The sequence below is a fragment of the Mastigoproctus giganteus genome, chromosome 8 (genome assembly GCF_048544385.1).
Source record: "Mastigoproctus giganteus isolate SK-2022 chromosome 8, ASM4854438v1, whole genome shotgun sequence".
Lineage (NCBI taxonomy): Eukaryota > Metazoa > Arthropoda > Arachnida > Uropygi > Thelyphonidae > Mastigoproctus > Mastigoproctus giganteus.
The window spans coordinates 29,012,518-29,036,387 of NC_143582.1; the positions used below are offsets into that span (position 1 = coordinate 29,012,518).

The 23,870-nt window shown below is 36.3% G+C and overlaps 1 protein-coding gene across 4 annotated transcripts in view; it reads right to left on the reverse strand.

The window, feature by feature from the left end:
- Window positions 1-23,870, reverse strand: part of Dys (Dystrophin) — a 932,899-nt gene that overhangs the window by 759,620 nt on the left and 149,409 nt on the right. Inside the window, exon 1 of one of the 4 annotated variants that reach the window (XM_090379792.1) lies at window positions 7,220-7,313. The exons of the other annotated variants lie outside the window; for them this stretch is intronic. Within the exon in view, the coding sequence (XP_090235918.1) occupies window positions 7,220-7,238 (19 nt within the window). The 5' untranslated portion in view covers window positions 7,239-7,313. Of the gene's footprint in view, window positions 1-7,219; window positions 7,314-23,870 lie in introns of those variants that run through there. 4 annotated transcript variants of the gene reach the window in all.

Genomic DNA, 23,870 nt, shown 5'->3' on the forward strand with positions numbered 1-23,870 from the left:
AAGTTATAAAATAAGACTTATTTACACATCCTAATGACCACAGCAGTACAATCATTTCATTCAAATTAGTATTTATAGATTATGTTCCTGCCTCATATCTAAATATTACCTGGAATCTATCAATGGGTCAAATAACTTATGGCTGGCTCAATCAATATAGTATTAATTATGAACATAATTAAAACTTGTTATATGCATAAATAAGCATCTCTTATTTCAATACTTTAGTAATTCCTAATCCCTCATTATGCCTTTTTTAAAATATAAAAGAATGAGATGTGTGACATAAATGAATATACACAAATAAACCACTTAAAATATGACCGAGTTAAAATAAAAATTATCCTTTAAGAGATGAAAGAATACATCCTTTGGGTTAAATTTCATAAATTTTTTTGCTTCCATATAGCAATATTTATATTAGTACTGGCAATATGGTGCAAGAAAACAAATCTTAAACAACACCAATCAAAACAAAAAAACTTAATTTTCCCATTCTTCCAATGTAGCCACTAAATCAGAAAATTTTTAACACAGTGTTTCTACCACCACCAAGAACCCTTTCAACATTCATTTAGCCAGTTCATAATTTTGCTTTATACAGAAAAATCAAAAAAGTGGTTCGTGTAACTATAAACCAGAGATATCATCAGGAATTTATTATTATTATTTTAAGATCAGCATATGCAACCAGTAATTATTAAAATAAAGCAACAAAGCTGGTGACATTTGATTAGGAGCATGATTCTACTAATGGTAATAATCATGGACTAATCATTAACCCATATAACAAAATCTTTGCTCTTCTGCACAACTAACTGCTTGACAGTTCTGTTTATGTCTTCTTAGCAATTAATACATTTTTATTTCTTCGGAGAATCTAATGTTATTGTCTATAACAAATACCATAACCTATTTCAGGGTATCCTAATTTTAAATGACAAAATGGGTAAGGCAGGTTACGTTATATTACAACTACGATAACAGTACTCATTCAAGATATTTGCAGCCTGACGCAAACTTGATCCATCCTAATGGATACATTCTGTATTTGATAATTATAATGCATTAACTGTTGCATATTATGAGACAGCACCAAGAGATGCCAATCATTCTGGCATCTCCTGCTCTGAATATATATACACATTATTTAAGCAACCGAAATAATGTGCATGTTTCTTCTTGCCCATAATAATTTCTCTTCTGCTACAAGGCAGCAGCTGACTACTGAGTAGAAGAGGCCAGCTGCTGTACACATACAATACTGTAGCTGCCAATCTAACATGCCAATATTGTGCACTACCAACAAGAATATAGCTTGCTGCTTGACAGACACCATGCATTACAGTAATGTCCCCACCAAATTTTCAATAGCAACTAACACAGTAACAGAAATATATTCAATGAGGTTAAATTAAGAAAAAAAACTATTATAAAGTAGTTATTATGGGTTAAAAGAGGCACTCAAAATGTGAAATTTTACAAAACAGAAAGCTCAGCAAGATATAGTTTAAGGCAGTTAATATATACGTATAACATTTTCATACTTATGAAGAATCAGAACTGCATATCATCCAATTTGAGCATTGATTAAAGTAATGTTATATATGAACTCATGAGGCTATACCATTCATCATTCATCAGAAATCCCTCAGATTTTTATTAAAGAGAGCAGGGGGGGGGGGGAAGCTTTTTTCTTTAAAATATTGTTAAGTTATAGCTATATATAACTTACATAAAGCAAAATTTGTTTCAAAACTCTCTCTACCACACAAATAATAGCAGAAAGCACCTCTTACAGATAAAACAACTGTTAGATAAATAGTTGTGTTAGTAAGGAATGAAAATTCATCAATCATATTTATCCTCACAGCCACTTATAATAATTATAAAAATTGCTTAATTGCATATAATCACTAATAATTAACTTACAGCCAATCAGTCTACATCTCATTAATGATGATCTTAATGTATATTCTATGTATATAAACAAATGCCTAATCTCAGACTTGCAACTTAAAGAAATGGAGTCAACTCTGTGTAAGAGTACTCTTTCACCATAAGTGGGACAGTACAGCAAAAACTCATTCAAAAAGTAAAGTTGGTCTGTATGAGAAAATCTATCAAAACACATTTCTGTTTTTTTAATGAAAACTTAGATTTGCACGGCAGGAAACATAAAAAAATGTTATTATTCAACTATTCACTAAGAACCTTGCATTTACCAATAATGCAAGGTCAGTTGGGGAAAGGCACACTTTTCTTATTATGCACCTCTGCCCATTCATATCACTGACAAATTTTGAAAAACTTGAAATAACTTCATCAATGCCATTAATAACTAGAAAAAGAGCCATGATAAGGATAGCATGAACAGTCCCTGTGCACAACTAGCAGATTTCAACTGGAGTTTTTGTCCCCCTCACAAAGCCGGACCAAGGTATTTCAGCACCTCAGGCAGAAAGATTTTTTGGTACCCTTTTACTAAGGATATATTTATTTATTTCCTCATTGTTTTTCTGTTTTTGGTGTCCCTTAAAGAATGGCACCCCGGGCAAGGGCCCTACTAGCCCATGGCTTCATCCAGCACTGCTCATTCATCTGTTTCCTGCACTAGTACTATGAAATGTTTGATTCCTGCTCATGGTCAATATCAGCTTAGCTGAAGCTCTGCTAAAAATAATAGGACACAGCACAGAACCCGACAAGACTTGCCATCAGTAGCGCGTAACTACCCTTTTTCGGGCCCGGAAGCAAAGAACACGTTTGGGCTCCTACTTAATTAATGAAAATTGCAAAAGGAGGAGACAGCCAAAGATGGCAGGCCCCTAAAGAGCCCGGAGGCAATTGCCTTGCTTGCCTACATGGTAGCGACGCCACTGCCTGTCATCTAATAAGATCAGTGATCCAATCAGAATAATTACCATTTAGAGCCACTCTTTGTCTTCTACCATTTCCCCACTCTTTTATCCACTGTAGTAACTTTAATGGTAACAGGGCATGTCCAAATGGAAACCTAGTAGTAACCAGCATCTAGACACTAGATCTCAGGGTTGGAAAAATAAACAGTATCAATGGGACCTTTTCACACCCCAGGGACTCATATCTGGTGAGTACGGGCTTGGCACACCCAGGGTCTTAGGCTGGATATCATCAATTTTCTCTTTCTTGGCGATTCCTTTCTACTTTTCTTTCTTTCTTTCTTTCTCTCTCTCGGGAATTTTTTTTGGCTGGTGCAACTTAAGCCTCAGGCTTCCTTGCACCATATTGTTTGTTGTTTGGTTTTTAGGAGCATTAGCAACTAAGGCCATATTGCTCCAGGATATGCGGTGGTCATTCCCTGACCTTTCCGCATCCTCCGTATTTGGTGGTGACTTACTCGAACCCCGGTCTAATCAAGAAGCGTGTGCTACACACTGCTGCTCCTTCCCACCTGGCTATGGAGGTTGCACCATATGGCTAATAACAATAATAATTTAGTGGAATGGCAACCACTGCTCCACTATATGAAAATCCTTTAGCTAAGTACTAGCATTTGAAGTCTTGACTCACCTCGAATGGTAGTGTTACATTAAAGTTACTACTACTTCTAATGACACATCCATGTACTAGAGCAGTGTTCCGCAACCAGTGTGCTGTGGCACAATGGTATGCCACCACAAGATGACAGGTGTGTTGCAAACTTTTCTGAAGCTGTATTACCTATAAATACTATACATATGGTTAGAAATGGAAAACTGAGAACTTTTACCTATTGTAAGAAATTAACTGTACATTATTTACTCCCAATTATAGTTTTCATATTGTTTGTAATGGTACTCATTGTTATATTTCACAATATGCCATTTTTAATGAAACACTATGTTGGACAGTAAATTATTTTTCGCATGAGTATCAACACTTGCTTTCTAAAGTTATTTGTGTGTTCGCCCTTCCCATATTTCTTGTTTTGTCACTGTGTTGCCTGAAATAAGATGCCACTTGTTCAATGTGATACTTGTGCCTGCAGCACAAATATCACATTGTGAAAATTGAACGTATGCATAGTTATTTGGTTTAATACTAATAGGTTTGATTTTTTTTTGGCTTTGCTTTGCTTTTGTACAGTGATTAAAATGTTAATATATTCATGAGCCAATTTCTGTTGGATTGCTGGAACAATAATAATTGTTTCTATTGCTTATAGCATATTTATATTAACAGTGCCGTAAACTGTGCTTTTTGGAGGACTAACACTTTAATGTGCTGTGTTGTGTCATGGATAACTTAAGGTGTGCTGTGAAGAGAAAAAGGTTGTGGAACACTACACTAGAGCCATCTTCATGGTAGTGACAATGGTATGACTGCACCATATTCTAAAAATTACTTGCTGCAATTTGAATATAATGTATATAACATTACAAGTATATAATTAACAAGTACATTTTAAAAACAATTTCATAAAAAAATTTAACATGTTTCTTTTTAAAAAAATATCTTGGCAAGAAAAAATGGGAACTATTTTACTTGTTATTAATTTATTTTCTTAACTTGTTGAAACTAAAAATTGTTCATATCATAAAATAAATGTAGTTAGTTTGCATTTTTTCATTCTGACAAAATTTACTATTAAATTTTTGAATCATCATACCCACCTGCCTCCCACGCACACAAAGTACTTTGCGCTGAACTTCGGAACCTCTATGTAGTAACAATTTCATCACTTGTCACTCTTTTGGAGGGGTGTGGGTTAGATTCCCATCACAGACTAGAGGAATTAATAGATATCTCTTAAATCGGGGTTGTAGTTAGCTGACCTCAGGCAGAAGGAGTAAAGGGTTTACCATGAGCTATTCTGAGTTTCTCAGTCCACACAACGTGGTCTAAATTGTAGATGTCCCTAAAAATCAACAATAGGGCCTTGATATTTTCCAAATCACCCCACCCAGAAATGTATCTTTCTAGCAGGGCTGGTTTCAAAAAATATCAAGGCCACCATTACACCCTATAAAACTCTAAAATAGGCACACCATACATTTTAATTAGTATAATTTAGAATCTCTGCCCCCCCCCATCCACCAGAGGTGATCTAAAAACTCTACAAAATCCCACCTGCATTATGCAGTTCGTAATATGATAGTTACACCACTGCCCCCTGCTAAAGTACATGCAAAAGGCATTCTTGTGGAACTGTATCAAAAGCCCTACTGTGATTCTTATTTCCAGTCCTGTCTACATGATCATACAACACATCCTTAAACATGAATTCCAAATGAGTTCAAGGATGTTTGTTTCAATTATTGCAACTAAAAGTTCAATGACCTCTATTGCTGCTTTCTTTAATATAACTAAATACTTATAAGCTTCTGTAAACTCAGACAGGACAGTCTCTCTTTCAGATCATTTTCATGTGTGGGAAGTATACTAGACCTGTAAAGGAAAATTCTCTCCGAGTAGGCCCTGATTTCAAACCTGATTAAAACTAATGATAGAAGTTAACTGTTCTGCCTAAAACGTACAAAAATAACTGCCATGCTTGAATCTATTGCATTTATTATATTAAACAGGAATTTCTCTTCTAAGCACAGTGATTTAAAAATCAAACTGACAATATTTCTTGACATAATCGTGGCAATTCACAATTTTTCCTCATGTATTGCCATGGCTTTGCATACTTATTCCCCTTAAAAAGGAACCTCCCCCCCCCCCCGAAAGAACAGTCGAAAATGAATCGCTGCGGTCCTGATCATATGCAAATCATAGCAATTGTAATATACCACTGCTTACTAAATTAAATATATCTGTTTATATCCCAGAAAGGCCGCATATGGTCAGAGAAGTTTAAAAGATAGAGCATAAGAACTTCACCATATTTAACGGTCACGTGAGACTCGAATCACATTCGACTCGAACATAATTGGGGTTTACCTTTTTCCCTTTAAATATTTCCTTGTATTTCCCTAAAATACAAGTGGTTTTCAGCAACGTAGTGAAAAACCCGCATTTAGGAGCTCCGTTATACACAAAAGTAATAAATAATAATAATATACGGGTAACCCCGAATAGTTTTGAAAATATTACAGAAAATAAAATACCTATAAAAGACTTTCATGCAATTATTCTGAAATACAAAATAAACTAAGGTCTATAGGTAAGAATATGCGTATTTTCTTCTTAAGGGTTCCTGTCACTGCTCATCAGTTTTATAAGGGAGTGGGGGTTCACTCGACTTTCACTATTGAGTGGATCACCTTCTAATAAATTTCGAATGTGTAATCAATGACATCACATACTGATTTTGAATATATCACTGAATATAAATTCAGAAAGCATACAATAAAATTACAAATGTGAATCAAATCAACCAACTAGTGATGGATGATTAACAAATAAAAAAATTATTTAAACTCATCCGCAAATAACTTGAAAAAGATGGAGGAAGATAGTCTGTGTTGTTTTAATTAGATAAAAAAAATTAATTTAAGCCGCTTAATATGCACTTCGCGCATGTTTATTCACAATTCATGTTTATTTTCCATTCAGAGAAAAGTTAATTCTGAAACTTAGCCAAGTTAAAAAACTGAACTTCCATGTTTACGAACAGCAAAAATTGCAAAAATTATGAATTATTTGAGTGTTATCACAGATGTAGTTAATCGGTATGGTACTTCGCGCAAGATATGAAGCTGATAGCAAAAAGTGTAACGAAGCTACTTATTATCAAGTTAAATGCACGTGATTAAATACCACGCATTAATTGGGTAGCCATGTGTAACTAAATGAAAGCAAAAACACGCAATCCTTATATAAAAATAGTAAACAATAGCACTTTAGATGCTTATGGTGAAGTGTATTTGCTACTTAAAAATCATATTCCTTAATAACAAGTTTATCTTGTTTTCGGAGAATCCCAATGACCTCGACGAAAAACACGTGGGCATATGCGTATAAGTACAGATCTATAACCGAAACCAGAGCCCGATAGAAACACAAGTTCCACGCTTCATTACAGAGTCGTTCAATAATCATTCATAATACATAACCCTAACATCGGCCGTCCCATTTCCTGAGACTACTTTAGTTTTTCTCTACATCTGGGCGCGACCCCGGTCGCAATATTATTTCCTACCTAACGGCAGCCCAATCCACGTTCATGAGTAGATAATAAATGCAGAAATCAAAAGTATGGGGAAGACAACGCTCGCTTCTCTAACCTGAGTAAAGAAGAACTTCCACTTACCTAAGAACACTACTTCCATTATACATGCGATCTGTCACAGGGTGTCCACACAACAAATTATGCTTTCCACCATGTGGGGATACCAAAGATGCCGAGGTTTACAATTACGGCTAGTCGCCACTCAAAGCAAGCACGCTATCCCACAGTGCTGTTCGGCTTTAAGTGTCCCGTTCTCACTTGTTGACCAAGGTTTACAAAGGTAACAAACACGTCTTCTACCATTAAAACGTCGTTTATTTTCATTAATGAATAAGTTATAATGTTTTCTATAAGTTAAACATTATATTTATAGTTAGTTCGTTAATCAACAAAAATTATTACTCTAAGAGATTTTTTCAAAATCACCATAGGAGTCGCTATTCATTTCCAAATAAACAACCCCTCTTTTGGTAAAAGGAAGAAATGTAAATAAGGTGCTAATTCAAATTATTTTGATATATGAAAGCAGGATGTACAGCGAAAATTACAAATCGATTTACACTTTGAAAGTCGTGAACGCAGAGTATTTTTTTTTTAAATACTAGTCCAAAAAATCGATTTAAAAAATCATTACTCGCCCTTCTAACACTGCTCATCAGTTTCATTCATTCCAATGATCAGGAAACATTGTGAACTCCCATTATCAATGAAAGGGTTTCAGTTCGTTTGAAAATCTCGCCAAGGAAACACAGGCCATGCAGTGTCAGATTTAGTTGGTTCACAGTGGACTGGCGCACATATGTTTAGATGACTTAAAGATAAGGTTAAAATTCCCTCCATTCAGGAAATTTCCAACACTCCCAGTTCAGAAATTTGAATTCAGCAAAATAGAAAGGATATTTGTTCTGTTGTAAAGTTATACAAAATAAATCTTGCAACATTAACGCTGTGTTACAAAGCAACAAAGATAGGTATATCAAGTATTAAAATAATTTAGAAAATATATATACAGCAGAAAATGTACATAAAACAGATATTACATAATGTCACAACCTGTTTAAAGCAAAATATATATATATATATCCTTGATATATATTTTATATTTTTGTTATTGGTGTTAATTTTATACACATCAGCTTATTCTTAGATTTTAATCAGCGGCAAATACAACTATTTTAAAGATGGGAAGGAAGTTGATGTATGAGTGATGATACGTGTGATTGACTGTAACTGGAAAATAAGCTCAATTTAATAATCGAGATAATGCAATTCAAGGCTGGATTCACCATGAATTGCATTATCTACAAAATCTAAAGAGAAAAATAATTTTCGGGGACGTCTCGTAACCCTAACATACACAAGTACACAGCAATTAGCAAGTCAAAAAATAACAAATACTGTATTCGTAACTATCCAGGCACGCCGCTGGGTGGGATTTAATGATAAACCTTTATAGCGATTATTTCTCTTATGTAAACTGTAAAAAAATCATAGTTCATCTTTTACACAAAGAAATCATGTTTGGAAACTGTCCTTTAGTCCAACCTTCGTTGGTAACCTTTGCACCAACCATGCAGGTACATGAGTTGGTGCAAGGCCAGATTTACCGAGGTGCAATTGCTCTACGGTCTCATTCAGTGCCGGATCAAGGTATTTCCGCGACCTGGACAGAATGATTTTTCAGCGTACTTTACTAAGGATATAGATATTTTTGCCTCATTGTTTTTGACGCCCCGGGCAAGGGCTTGCGAGCTCGTACCTTAATCCGGCACTGGGTCTCAAAGTGGTGACCCCCTAGAGCATTGCAATTACCGTTGCTCCAGGATCTCCGCGATCTCTCTTTAAAGCCCTCTAAAAATATGTGCGCCAGGCTCAGACTACCTGAATCTAAAACTGCGTGATTATACTCAGCATCGTATCCAGGTATCATTGTGTGTGTGGGAGGGGGCCCATGGCGACCAGTTTTTTTTTTTTTTTTTTAGATAGACCTACTAGGAACGCTTATACGTACATAAATAATGTTTGATTGATTATCTTTATTTGAATATTCGGAAAGCATGTGAATACGTATTAATCACAAAAAAAATGAAAATAATATATTATTTCCAAACATTTGACAACACGGAGCTTTTTCGAATTTTTTGTTAATGGGGGTATATTACCCCCCCCCCCCAGAATACACTATCATGTAATATTACTAAAGTTGTGCGGGAGAGAGGATCACAAAGCATAGTTATCAAAATGACATGGGGGGTGAAACTTATGTAGTATCAGAGCTTTTAAAGGAAAAGCACCATGTATCACTCATTATCTTTAATCCTTCGTTAACTGACATATGCTTTTTTTTTCTTTTTTTTTTTTTTTTGCTAAAAGAAAATTTTCAGTCTCGACTGCAGTTACCTTTTCTTAATTGTAGCCTATAGCTGCTAATTTATGCTAAGTAACAAAAAGACGACATCCTCGGTAAGAAATAAACTAAAGGGATATCACCCGCGAAGAAAATGTCTCATTTAAAGACGCGATTAAAGCTAAAAACAACCCCAGTACTTAAGACACTGAAAAAATAAATAGCTTCCACCACAGAAGTCATACAGCATTAACCACAGACAGCTCTAGGATTTGCAGTCTTGAGTGCAAAAATAACTGCGAGAGACCATGTGCAAACTATTTGTATGGGACTTGCAATTAATATTCAAGGATTTAAAAAAAAGAATAAAATGACAGAATATTTGACATCATTACATGCTTAAACATTAGCTTTTCAAAAGACAAAATTATTCTTTAAATATACTGTACGTTGTTGCAGGGTTTCAGCAACTAAAGCCATATTGCTTCGTGTATGTTGTCTGTAAATTGCCTGCGTTCTGGGACCTGTTTGCTGGACAAAAAACCTCACCTAAGACCGACTAACTCAGCCACGTTGTGAAAAAAGTCAGTAAAAATTCCTCACGTCATCGACGGGACTCGAACTCAGGTCTTTTCCACTCAGTGTGGGAAGGCCGATGGTTATACCAAATGTGGGTGGTTATACCCACAAGGACTATACTACTGCACGAATAGATAGGAATGTGTGTTAACTGATATATTCTGTGCACACCTAAAACAAGTAATATAAAAAAAAAAATTTTTTAAGTCAATTCCTACTTAGGTCAACAAAGAAAAATTTTTTTTCGCTTTCCTTTCGCATTGTCCGTTTGTGAAGCAAGGGTCGATACCGTTAATCCAGTTTGTTTGTTTAGTTTATTGTTTTCATTCATTTTTAATACCACGTAAAAGGAGCAAATATACGGTCCACTCCATCAGTGGCCCTGAAGATGGAGTAGGGCTTCTTACAACAGGGGGGCGCCCGGTACCCTGAGGGGCACGCTAGCGACATAATTATTTTACTACCCTATGCCATTCACCTTCTCGACGCGTAGCTCAATCTTAAGGTTAGGTAGGAGAAGTGACCAACAATTGATGACAAAGATTTTAAGGAGAGAAATCGGAATTGAACCCAAAGCATAAAATTTCTTCAATTTTATTTTTTGAGAAAAATCCTTCATTCTAACCACTAAGCCACAACTGCTAACTCACTCTCGAAAATCATTTGGATAAAATGTCTACTTAAAGCAAAAATTTTCAAAAATTTATCAAAAAATTATTGATTTTCGCAAGAATTGAACTCGCATTCTTCACCTGCACGTGAAAAATACTGAAATCCTTGCATTTTACCGATTGAGCTACTGCCTGTTGATTTCAATTTTATTCCTAACTTTATATCCTGCTAAATATCTTATATAAGAGAAATTTTTTCTCCCATATAAAACTAAAATTAATTAATTAAATTTAATTAATGAATTAATATTTGAAAAAACTGTATTAACATCAAGTGTCATCCACTACAAGTTTAAAAAAATGTATTTGAACTTGAGTGGATGAATAAAAAGTATTTTATTAACGATTGAAAATTTGAACTAGATATATTAAATATATATAGGGAGAGTGTGAACTAATAGTAGGAATTGAAAAAAAATTAAAGTATCTTTATAACCAAAGCGTAAATACTTGATGTACAGAAAAATATGATTTATGTTTGAGCCCAAAACGTATTCTACCCTTTTTATTAAGCAGCGTGCGGTGCACCCCTCACATTCGCCTAGAGCCGACTCTGATATTAACGCAGTTGTGGCGCAAATATCCGTCCCTGAAATGACAGCCTGGACGTTGTTTCACAATACCTACGTACAATATTACAATAATAAACAACAATATATTGGCCTATTTCTCAGAGATAGGTGCCGTTTATTTAGAGTGCAAGGTCGAGGAAGCTATGGTGACTTGCTTCACATTATGAAATGATGCATTTGTAGAAACTTAATTTGATCCTCAGCCTATGTACATAAAATAATGCTTCCTGCATTATATGTACGTTTATACCTGCAGTATTCAGTAAACCCTTTTAAAGCTTTAAATACCTTGACCTTGACACAGATTTCCAAACAAAACTGGTATCTCTCTGGGTAAGAATATACAGTACCTATTTACTCTTTCTTCATATTCATTTCACATCCTTTCTTAAATGGGGTTTCCCCAGACCGTTTATGCAGCAGGGTCGCATTTATGTCTAGACTATATATAAAATATCTTGTGTAGGGCCCATTATTTTGCACGACCCATAACAACTCCCAGAAGTAGTCACAGTTCATGCCAGAGTCTGCTTCCGTTGAAATTACCGTAAAGATTACTTTCGTAGTCATCTACTTTCTCCATCTCATATTGAATGCCTAATACGGATCAGGTATCTTCTGTCTGTAAACCTTGTGTTCTCGGGCTGTGTTCTCCGCCTGTACAGGCGGAAAAACCCTGCTCCCTTCACCTGAGATCAGTGAATTACAACCTCGATTGAAGAGGCCTGAAAAATTCCTCCAGTTACAGAGAGGAATCGAACCCAGACGAATGGCAGCAAAACCTTCTGTTGGCGAAGTGGGAGTTCGATGAGTGCGGCACAGGTTCACTGGATGACAATTAATGTGATCGTTTGACCTTGTTATGCCATCAAGTAACCCACATCTGATTTAATTTTTTTTTTAACCATTTTTGGGCTGTGCATTCACTCATTGTACCTTCTCCGAATGCTGTTCATACTTTAAAAGGGCTGCTTGTGTAGCATTTATGCCCAATTCAGGCTCAAAGTAAACGTGCCGAATTACTGATTTAGAGCAGCCAATTCTTGGCAACTTTTCACTTTTTTACCGAACCGCACTTCATGCTTGCCAGGCATCAACCGATCCGGTGTCACTTGTACTTTCGAAATGCACGGATTATCGCCATATATATATATATATATATATATATATATATATATATATAGAGAGAGAGAGAGAGAGAGAGAGAGAGAGAATCGGATCTAACAGGCAGAAAATTGAGTAAGGGTGCCACAAAATAAGATAAATTACTTAAGGGTGCCATTATTAAAAAAATGCTCGAAAACCGCTGCTTTAAGGATTGGTTAAAATATTTTTCGCATAGTTTTCTTTTTTGTTATTTTATTTATTTATTTTTTTTTTTCGCACCAACTTCATTGTGACTTACGCATAAAAGGTTTTTCCTTTAACTTAATGATGCTGCGTATCTCTTATAATTCCGTTGCTGTTCACCATAATCTTGCAGTACATCTTTAGCCACAGACGGCATGATTTTCTCTTGCCTTAATTGCGTAACTCGAGGAAGAATATGTGTACTTCATAAATAAACAAGTGAGGTAATACAGGCATTGCGTTACATTCCAAGCGCGTTCGATTTTTTTCTTAAATTAATCGTTTTTACATTTTCTGTGATTAATAAAATGAAATTAAAAGTATATATAGTTATCGCCTTATCAATTAATTACGAATATTATAACTTTACAGAACACTTAGTAAAACTATAGTTTTACATTCTCTAAACTTAGCCGTTCGGTTTAATTACAACTGTATAATATTTATTACTCTTCTCCCATATACTTTGAAGTCTCTCTCCATATATAATAGCCGACCGGGCTAGCCGAGTGGGTAAAGTACCTGCCCGGCAACCCAAAGGTCGCGGGTTCGATTCCCGCCTCGGGCTTGGATCAAAGTACTGCAAAAACCTTGGGAGGTGCAATATGGCCACAGAAGCCGATGCGCCAACAACTACCAAATCAAAAAAAAATCAAACCATATATAATATGGATCTCTTCTCAAGCGACAATCACAAGGTTTACATTAGCAATACACGCGAAGCGTGCATGGACTGTTTAAAGCTTACAATGCTGCATTAAAACTACATTTAATCTATGAATTTCTTTTTCCATAACATACCATTTGTATGGAAAAAATAAATAATTGTTGGATTTCTATTTGTCCGATTTTAAAGAAATATGGTTTGGCTCGACAAATCTTTCTAAGAGAATTAAATATAAAATTTCATGAAAATCCATCACTGGGAGGCGAGTTGTTACATGCGGACGGATTTACGAACGGATATGGAAACAGTAGTAAAAACTTCAAATCTTTTTACTTATCATTATATATATATATATATAATGATAAGTAAAAAGTATATATACAAGTAACGCGGACATAAGCCCTATTATGTCCGCGTTACTTGTTTTAACCAGTAGTTCGAATTCGCTCATTTTATTGACGACACTTCTAACATTACTGTATAAACAATTAAGATTTACTGTTCTTGTATATTTAACAACCCTAACACAACCCTTGAAGTTTTTTAGGCTCTCTTCCCTAATATTAGCTACCAGCTCACGTGAAACGTTTCTGCCCCCAGAACATCTAGATAATACGTGCAGTTGGTGTAACAGATAAGAACTCTTAAGGTATGTGCAAGAGTTACTTTGACCAATATTATCAGATAAACGCATGTCAGTATCTGCAAGGCTTTAGGGGGGGAAATTTCTATCAGCATGGCCCACACATGTAGGTAGAAGGAATTTGTTTTGTAGGGACGGGATACACTTAAACAAAGGTGTCCTATCGATGATCTATCGAACTTTTGCAAGTAGAGATAGGGACGTGATAATCCCATTATATAAGGCTTATGTTAGACCACACTTGGAATACTGTGTTCAAGTATGGAGACCGCACCTAAAGAAAGACGGGTAACTCGCCTGGTGAGATCGGCAAAAGGGCGTCCTTATGAAGAAAGACTTCGAATATGTGGGTTGCAGAGTTTGGAAACTAGACACCTTAGAGGAGATTTGATTGAGGTGTTTAAGGCTCTGAGAGGCATCAGTAAAATGAATGAGGACGAAATTTTCAAGATTATAAATGATGCTAGAACTAGGGGACATAAATTCAAGTTACGGGGGGGAAAATGTTTAGATTGGACTGCAGGAAGTTTTATTTTAGCCAGCGAGTTATAAATTACTGGAATAAGTTGCCTTCATGGGTGGTAGAGGCCGACAGTTTGGGGAAATTCAAAGGTCATCTGGATAGTACTTTCGGGTGAGGAAAGCGCATAGGATGATAGGTTTAATTTCCTTTTTTTATTAATTATTATTATTTATTTTTTTTTTTTTATCATTGTTTTGTTCGGATTTTTTTTTTTTTTTTTTTTTTTTTGGCTGGTGCAGCATAAGCCATAGGCTTTCTTGCACCATGCGGCCATTACTAATACTAATATATATATATATGCGAACGAGACTAAAAAATAAATAAAAGAAGGGGTAGAGCATTAAAATATTGTACTTACAATTAACAAAGTACTTTTCTTTTGGGTCGATATGGTATTCATGAAATTGTTTCTAAACCAAATTGTAGCATTATTCAGACAAAATCTGAAAAACTGACAGTCAACTTGTTAGGCTAAACGGTTTTATAAATTTTACTTAAACAGTCAAAAAGCAACTGCCAACGAAGTCCAAGCTTAGTAAACCTATAAACACATCATAAATTAAAATGCAACTGGTTGCAATACAACAAACTATTGTTAAATATAATATAAAATATATTATATTTAATTTACTGGTACAGAATGTGATAGAATTAAATATAATTCCATCACATTCTGTACCAGTTTTATAATATAAAATATTATACTATATTATAAAACTGGTACAGAATGTGATGGAAATGTCCACCTTACTCGTGTAAACATAATTCACTTTTTTCTGTAAATCTGACGCAACACTACAAAAAACATCTCAGCAATGGCGAAAATACAGTTCTTGGTTAACGTTATTGGGGTATCTTGGTATAGCAAAAATGATTTGTCTTTTCCAAAGCTAATATTCCAAAATAAACACGTTCTTCTTGGGTTGGAGGAGGACCCACGTTACGCACTAATGAATGCGTACTACTGTACTCCTCAAACACCACTGCTGTCACAATGAAACCTCGTTCTGCAACCTGTCTAAAATCATCTCGCTCCATATTCGATGACACCTGGTGTTCTGTTGCCATAGTTACCTCGGTGCATACAAGCAAAAACAAATACAGGAGCGATCCACATCAAGTGAAAATGTACACCTAACAGAAAAATCGCCTAATTACGAAACGTAGAGCAAAACTGCCTTAAACGAAAATTATTGTATTTAAAATTTCATTCAGTCGAAATGCATCTAAAACAAAACAATAGCAATCGCATGAGAGAGAGAACCATAGAAATATTGCCACTATGGATTGCACGTTGCTTTCAGCTGTGCCACTTGCGAAAATAAATAACACGTTGTTCCAGAAACGCCCTTAGGCAGGGAATCCAAGCTCGAGGAAAACTTTTACATATTACATAACAGTAGCAATGAAATACTTCACATGAGGCGTTGCTGCTACCCTTGCGAAATATATTGGCGAAAACATAAATATTTCAAGTTCTGTTGGCGTTCCATCGTTTCACTTTACTGTATTCTTTTCACCTGCTACTTTCTCACTCTTTTGAAAAAGCTAACAGTTCACATCTTTTTACTTGGTTTTACAACCAATTTGGTGTTCTTATCCTGCCTCTCTTCCTGGCAATATTAGATTTTCAAAACAGAGAATTTAGAAATAATAAAATAACTGTTAAAAGCACGCTGCACGTGCTCCTGCAGGTCACATGAGTCCACTTCTGGAACTCCCCGTTTCGTTCTCTTCCATGTATTTTTCGATATCAGTTTCACCTCCAAGATGCCATTAAATCTCCTTATTTTGAGTTTATCTCAGGAAAAAAAAAAAAAAGACATCATAATGAGATAGATCTGAAGAACACGGACAATTTACTTTCAATCATCGGTCACTTGCCTTCCCACTAGTGCTATGGAAGAGACTGCTTAATGATTGACCTTGCGTCGCCTGTTGTTTTTCTTTCTGCTAGATTTAATTGGAGGTAAAAAAAAAAAAAAAAACTTGCCGATCTGTTATTACGTGCAAGAATTGATTAAATTACTTAAATCAGAATGTTACATGAATTTATAAAGACTGCACATACCTCATTATACTTACTGCTTAAGAATGAGAACAAATTAGTGCAAAGCATCATGTTAATTAGCATTAGCTTTAGTAGAGGCATATGATGCAAGAAAGCAAGCTTATACTGAATCAGCCAAAAAAAAAAATCCCATTTCACCCATCCATTCGCTCCAAACGTTCGTCCACTTCTTCCTTGAATTTATTTTAGCTATCAACTTCCACAACGACAGATGGAAGTTTGTTCCAGCAATCAAATTACCCGCTGGCTAAAAGCAAATTTCCACACATCTATTCGACAACTGTCTTCTCTCAATTTCAGTTTATGCTCCCTTAGGTTTGTAATCTGAGCAAGAGGAAGAATCCCATTAGCATTGAGTTTGCTCAATCCATTCAAGACCTTATACACCTCAATCAGGTCACCTCGCAGATGCCTAGTCTCCAGACGCTGCAATTTGCAGAATTTAAGCCTTTCTTCGTAAGAGCACCCCTTTGTTCCCCTCACCAATCTTGTTGCCCTTCTCTGTACTCGTTCTAGCAACTCTACATCCTTCCTAAAATGGGGCTTTCAAACCTGTACGCAGTACTCAAGGTGTGGCCTGACCACTGCCTTATACAAGGGAATAATTACCTCCTTATCCCTGCTAGCAAAATTCCTGTATATCATTGACAGTAATACCACAGGAATACCCCATGACCTGCTCTGTCAGCACTGCTCAAAAAAACTTCATATCTGACTGCCCAGGTCTCTTTCATTCTCCACTACCCTGAGTGTACCACCACAAAGTTGGTACATTTCTCTGGGGTTACTTCTACCCATATGCATTACTTCGCATTTGTCAATGTTAACCTTCGGTTGCCACTTCTCAGCACATCTGCCCAACTTTTTGTTCGTAGTGAATCACCGAAGTAGGTGAATTGGCATCATTTTTGTTACACCTCATATTATGAATATCTTCACGACAAGTTGCCTGGTATTGCACTACCTCGATTAATCAGTTGTGAAGGCATTCACAATATGAGATGTAACAAAAACGATGCCAATTTACCTTCTTCGGTGATTCACTACGAACTAAAATGATGCATTGCACTAACTTGTTTGTCTAGTAACTTTCCTGTAGTCTGAGACTTTCGAGCCCTAAACCTTTTTACTGCTTAAGAATAGTTCATTTTTCTTCTTTTTTTTCTTATTCTCCACTGCGAAAGTATTTTTTGTTCTCTGAAACTGGTTGCGGTAGTGCTTTAAGCGCATCAACGACTTAGACCATACTACGCCGTGTATATTATATCTGTAAATTGCGTGTGTTCTGTGGTCAATTTTCTGTTTGCTGAACGAAAAACCGTCGAGTGCCACAATCGCCCGAGACCGACTAACTCAGCCACAATATGAAAAGGGTACATAAAATTTCCTCTCCTCACGTTTCTCTGAAGCAAATTCACTTTCATTCTATCTGATGCTCTACGAGCCATGAATTTAAAATTGATATTAATTACATAGCAAAATTTGCTGATTGTATTTTATTATCATTTGCTCAAACAACAAATTGAATCATTATTTAAGTTTTAATTACTAGTGCTATCGTTTTGTCATTATAAATATTTAAGATGTAATTAAATTCAGCTGTTAATGCTTAATATTCATTAAAATATGCTTCTCCAAAACTACTTAATCAGAAGGTACCTCTCTCTAAAATCCGGAAAATTTTAAAATCCAACGCCTTTCAATTCCCAGGGTGCCAAATTTTAAAGAGCATACTGCATTCAATCAAAATCAAAAAGGCTGCATGTGAGTGTTCGGAAAGTTGCTGTTATGAAGATTATTGGCGCAGAGCAACCGAGGCTTGCAGCGTTGGAAATGTTATCATGAGCGTCATTAAACTCCAGATTGTTGTCCAATGAATACCTTGTACTGGGCGTGCTAATGCCTCTTCAATCTCCAAAGGTGGCGCAAAGAACAATTCAGCAAACAATTGGTTTGACTTCTGTGGCGAACAGCTCATGGAGTCTGTAATTAAGTCTACGATTCAAGACCGTCTCGACAAAAATTGTATCTTGAATAGATCCCAAAGTGGATTCCTTAGGGGAAGATTTTGGGTAACCAATCTGGTAAATTACTGTGATGAAACAGTTGGATGCAGGTAACAATTTTGGCATTATACGAGTATGTAGACACGCAGACATGTCTACGTACGAGTAGATATACGAGTATATCTAGACTTTAGTAAAGCTTGCGATACTGTCCCTTATAAAAGGCTGCTAACTGAAAGAATGTGGAATTACCAGTAAGATCCTACGCTGGATCGCAAGCTAGCTAAAAGAGAAAACAGAAGGATGTCATAAATGGACAGTCTTCTTGATGGACCAGTGTAACGAGTGGAGTCCCTTATAGTGCAGTGCTGGAACCCCTCCTATTCACAATTTTCATAACTGATATTCAAGAGGGTATCCAAAGGAAACTCAGTTTTCTGATTTGAAGTTGGGAAGGGTGGTTAACAATTCAAGCCAGGCCATGTTGCTTCAAAAAGATATGGATCGGAAACATGGTCTAGAAAATGGCAACTGAAGTTTAATACTTCTAAACGTAAGATTTTGCATCTAGGGAACAGAAATCCTGAAGTCACGTATAAACTGAGAGAAAGGAGAAATATAGATGTAGACGTTACAATTCAATCTGACATGAAATTTTACATACAACATAAACATGCCGCTGGGAAGGTACATGGTGTCCGTCCATGATTTATAGGACCTTTGCTATTGGGGGAAGGACACCATTATCCCTATATACAAGTCGATGATTAGATTGAATTTTGGAATAATGTAGCGAAGTCTGTAGCCCCCACCAGAAAAAAATGAGGATTCAAAGAGGGGCGACCAAATTAGTGATGAGTGCAAATCCATACACATATGAAGAATGGTTTAGAATGTCTGGACTGCACAAACGGGATAGGAGACAAAGTCCACCTATCTAGACTCCACCGAGTTCAGTCTGTCAACCAGATTTCTAAGGGAAGATCTGACTGAGGTATATAAGGCACTGAAAGGATTGGGTAAAATGAATGGGGAAGGTCTGTTTTCCCTCATAGGATAGGAGACAGAAGAATCGGGAGGGAGGCACAAATAGAAAATCTGAAGGAATAATGGAAGAGTAGATCTCATGAACGTCATCAGTGGGACTGGGGAGCGGGTTGTCGAACACTGGAATAATTCGCATCCCAATGTGACAGAGGCAGTGAGTCTGACTAAGTTTAAAGCAGAATTTGATGCTTGCCTTGTGGAATGGAATTAGTATGGATATTCTGTTTTATTTATAACTAATCCTTAAAAAAAATTCACATGTATGACGATATGCGTCTGTCAATTTTTTTTATTTTTTCCTGATACAAAAAAAAGTTACTAAAATTTCTCATAACTGACTCAATGATTGCACCACAAATGAATATCCGATTAATGTCAATGATTGCACACACCTTATGAATGTCCGATCAATCAGTGTCAGGAAATGACAAATCAATTACATTAAAAAATATATTACTTCTTACTGCAATTATATATATTTTTTAAAATTAAAGTGTATAAAATGAACTTTAACATATGTAAGAGGAACATAAAATTTAAAAAAAAATCGAATTTTACAGATAATATTTCATAATTTTAAACTGTAAGTGATACCTGCACCCTTTTGACACCTACCATTAGAAGGTTCATATTAAATAGTTTTATTTTACATAGAAACGGCTTCGTGGTTAAGTTTATTTTCAGAAAAAGGAGATTGAAATACGGTCGATTTAGTGGAGGTAAGGATGTGGAGGAGTCACTTTTGCTTTCTCGTGTTTCTCGAAAGGTTTTTCTTTGGAGCAATTACAGTAATGGTAGAGCACTTCTTTTAGTGTCCCTATACTGCATTTATGAAACCAGTAAGGAGCTCAGGTAAAATATGACCATTAATTTTTCTACTTAATAAACGGAGAAAGTGCGTTAGTATTATGCAAATGGAAGCAATAACAGACGGTATAAACATACAAGGAAAAAAAAAAAAAAAAATCAGGGCAGTTATTTCTGTACGCTCACTTAAAAATATTCACGTTATGCGAAAAATAAATAGTCAATTTAAAATATATATATACACACACACACACTGGTGTTCAAAGAAAGTGCATCACCTAGGAATTTCACATTTCTAACCCGTTTTCGCGATGGTATGTTACATACCATCGCGATGTATGTAGTACGACTAGCATCAAACAGAAATATAAACAAAAGATATCTATTAATAGTTGAGGCAAAGTAATAATTGACAGGTGTTCTCAAAATATTCCAAAATGAGCATTTGCAACCTTTATACAACAGTTTTGGTAAACACAACAATTATGGCTGAAATGGTATCAGAAGCCCTCAATTTGCTTCAGTTTATCATTTTAAATGGAAAAACAAAATGAAAAGTTCACCAGGTGCAAACTAAGATTTAGTTGAACCGTCTCTGGCCCTGATGACAGCAGCACACCGTCGAGGCAATGACAAGATCAATTTCTGAAGATAATCAACTGATAGTTCGTGATTCCAAACACGAATTATGGCTTCCCGAAGTTTACGAAGGGTCTTTGGTTTTTTCTGGGAACTGCAGATTCCACACGATGCCAACAGTTCTCTATACGATTCAAGTCTGGGCTGTTTCCTGGCCAGCTAAGAGTTGTAATGGACCGTTCTTCCAACCATTTTTTCACCTGCAACAAATGTAAACACATTACTGTCGAACCTCTAATGCAGAAATGAAGCTAAAGTAACTACAGAAGTGCCTACTTACACGATCACAATGAACAGAGTCGTCCTGAAAGGTGCAGTTACTTGGCAGGCTGAAATAGTCTCTAATGGTTGGCAGCAATTTGCCTTCCAATATAGCCAGGTATCCATTGGCATTTACGGAACCTTTTATAAACTGCAGGTGACCTACTCCGTGATACGAAATGAACCCCATATCATTTGGCTGGTATGGAATTTCACTGTAGACACCATACAGTCCGGATGGTATTCTTTGCCACGTCTACGGTGAATCGTTTGTCTCCCATCAGAGCCATGCAGGTTGAATTTCTTCTCATCCGAGAAAATAACTGACTTCCACTACTCGGGGGTCCATTTGACATGCTCCTTACACCAAATTAATCGGGCCTTTTTCATTTTTTGTGTGAGGAGGGGATTCTTCTTAGGACGACGGGCTACAAGTCCATTTTTGAAGAGGCGTCTTCTGACTTGCTGCCACTCCAGTATGTTCTTCCCAATCTCTTTTCAGCTCAGACGAAGAAACTTTAAGGTTTTTAAGGCATAAGCGCTTCAAAACGTGGTCCTGTTTTGGCGTAGAGACTCGTTTGCGTCCGGATCCTTTTTTCCTATAAGCAGAACCAGCATTCTTGAGTTTGAAAAGATATCTACTAACTGTCGACTGATTACAAGACACTATAAGCAATATGACGGGAAGAACATCCTTCCTCTTGTAAAGCAACAATAGCACTCTTTCTTCGTGGCGTCAACTACACGTAGCTCGTCATCCTGACACCAGCAAGGAATGACTGCAACTCTTGCAGAGCGTGCTTATATAGCTGAAAGTAACAGTTGAAGCAATATTTCGTCATCACCTACGTCTGTCAATCTTATCTGATGCAATCTGTAAGAAATAATGCCATATACTTACGTTATTCGGACAACAATTACAATTTTAAGGGGTGATTCACTTTCTTTGAACACCAGTGTATAGTAATCGGTACGGAAAACAGTGGCGTAATGGATCTGCCAACATTACTAAATAATCCTTGAGGCGAGCACAACAGTTACGACTGCTGCTCTTTCACAAACGCCTTGGAAACTCGAGGTTTTTCATCCCATATTTGTACCTTCATACAAACATGCAAAATGTACTGCCACAGTACATTTACCATAGCCATCTATATTATCCTCCAATATGAATTGGGATATTATATAAAAATAACTGTTAAAAAAAATTTTAATATCGATAATGACCCTCCCTAATGGGCTTTAAAGACATCACTTTGAAGGTCACTACCTAGAAGTTTTTGCGGTGATCGAAATCTTGTTCCGACAATCCTACCGTAATGTTCTATGTTTGAACGAGGTCTGGTTCTGGCTATACATTGTTGTTCCCAAACATCCAAAAGGTATTCAACTAGATTCAGATCTCGACTTTGACTGGAAACAACAGTTTCTAAACATCTCCTCAAACGACTGTTATACTCATCGTGCCTTAACTGCATTATGGCAATTCTTTGGAGAGGACTCCAAATAATTGCCACAATGCATTTACAGCAGAATTGTTTGGAATTTCATAACAGATAATTGCATTAATGATTTCATCAATGAAAACCGGTGGAACAACTATAAATCATGTACCGATCAGGTCCCTACCATCAGGCCAACACCACCGAGCTTTGTTGATGGCGTAATGCAATCTGAGTGAAATCATTCATTTGGCATACACCACAGCAAAGTGCGCCCATTTCATGCCTGGAATGTAGCACGATTTATCATCTTCTTCTTAGGATTTATTCCGTTGTTATAACGGTTCTGCTCAACCTAACGTCGAAAAGTCATTCCTTTATTCTTTTTTCTGTTGTCTTCTTTCTTCCCAATCTCCGTCCACCAATCCTCTTCTATTCATAGCTGCTCTAACACCCTCTATCCACGTCCTTCTTGGTCTTCCTCTCTCTTTCCTTCTCCATAGTATCCATTCCATGGCTCCTCTGGGCAATCTGTCGTCCTCCGTTCTCGTCACATAGCCAAATCGCTCCAATCTACATACAAAAAAAAAAAAAAACCATCATTGATAAAATTAGAGGAAAAAAGATTGGAATGGTTTGGTCACGTGAAGAAAATGGAGGACGACAGATTGCCCAGAGGAGCCATGGAATCCATACCGAATTCCTCCATTGTTGTTATGTCCAATGCTTCTGTTCTCTACACCAGAATAGGTGGCAATGTGATGGGAACGGTTGTAGCAAAGAGCGCATGTAAACAACTACTATAAAGTTGTTTTTCTGACAGTTGCTAGTCCTACACTTATCTCAGCTCATTTAAAGTACGTGTTTTCCTCCCACTATCCGTTTGAACTCTCGGAATAATCTAGGGGTAATTGATAGTGGTCTACCTGGATTGATATGAAGCATGATCATGTTGACTTCTGTTTTACATTGGCCTACGATGTATCTAACAGCTGATGTTTGAGGGTCCCACTTTTCTTTTTTTTTTGTTGGTGTGAACAGACGTTCCCGATATTATCATTTTATTTATTTTATTTTTTTGTTTTTTTACTTTATGCTATTCTCTTC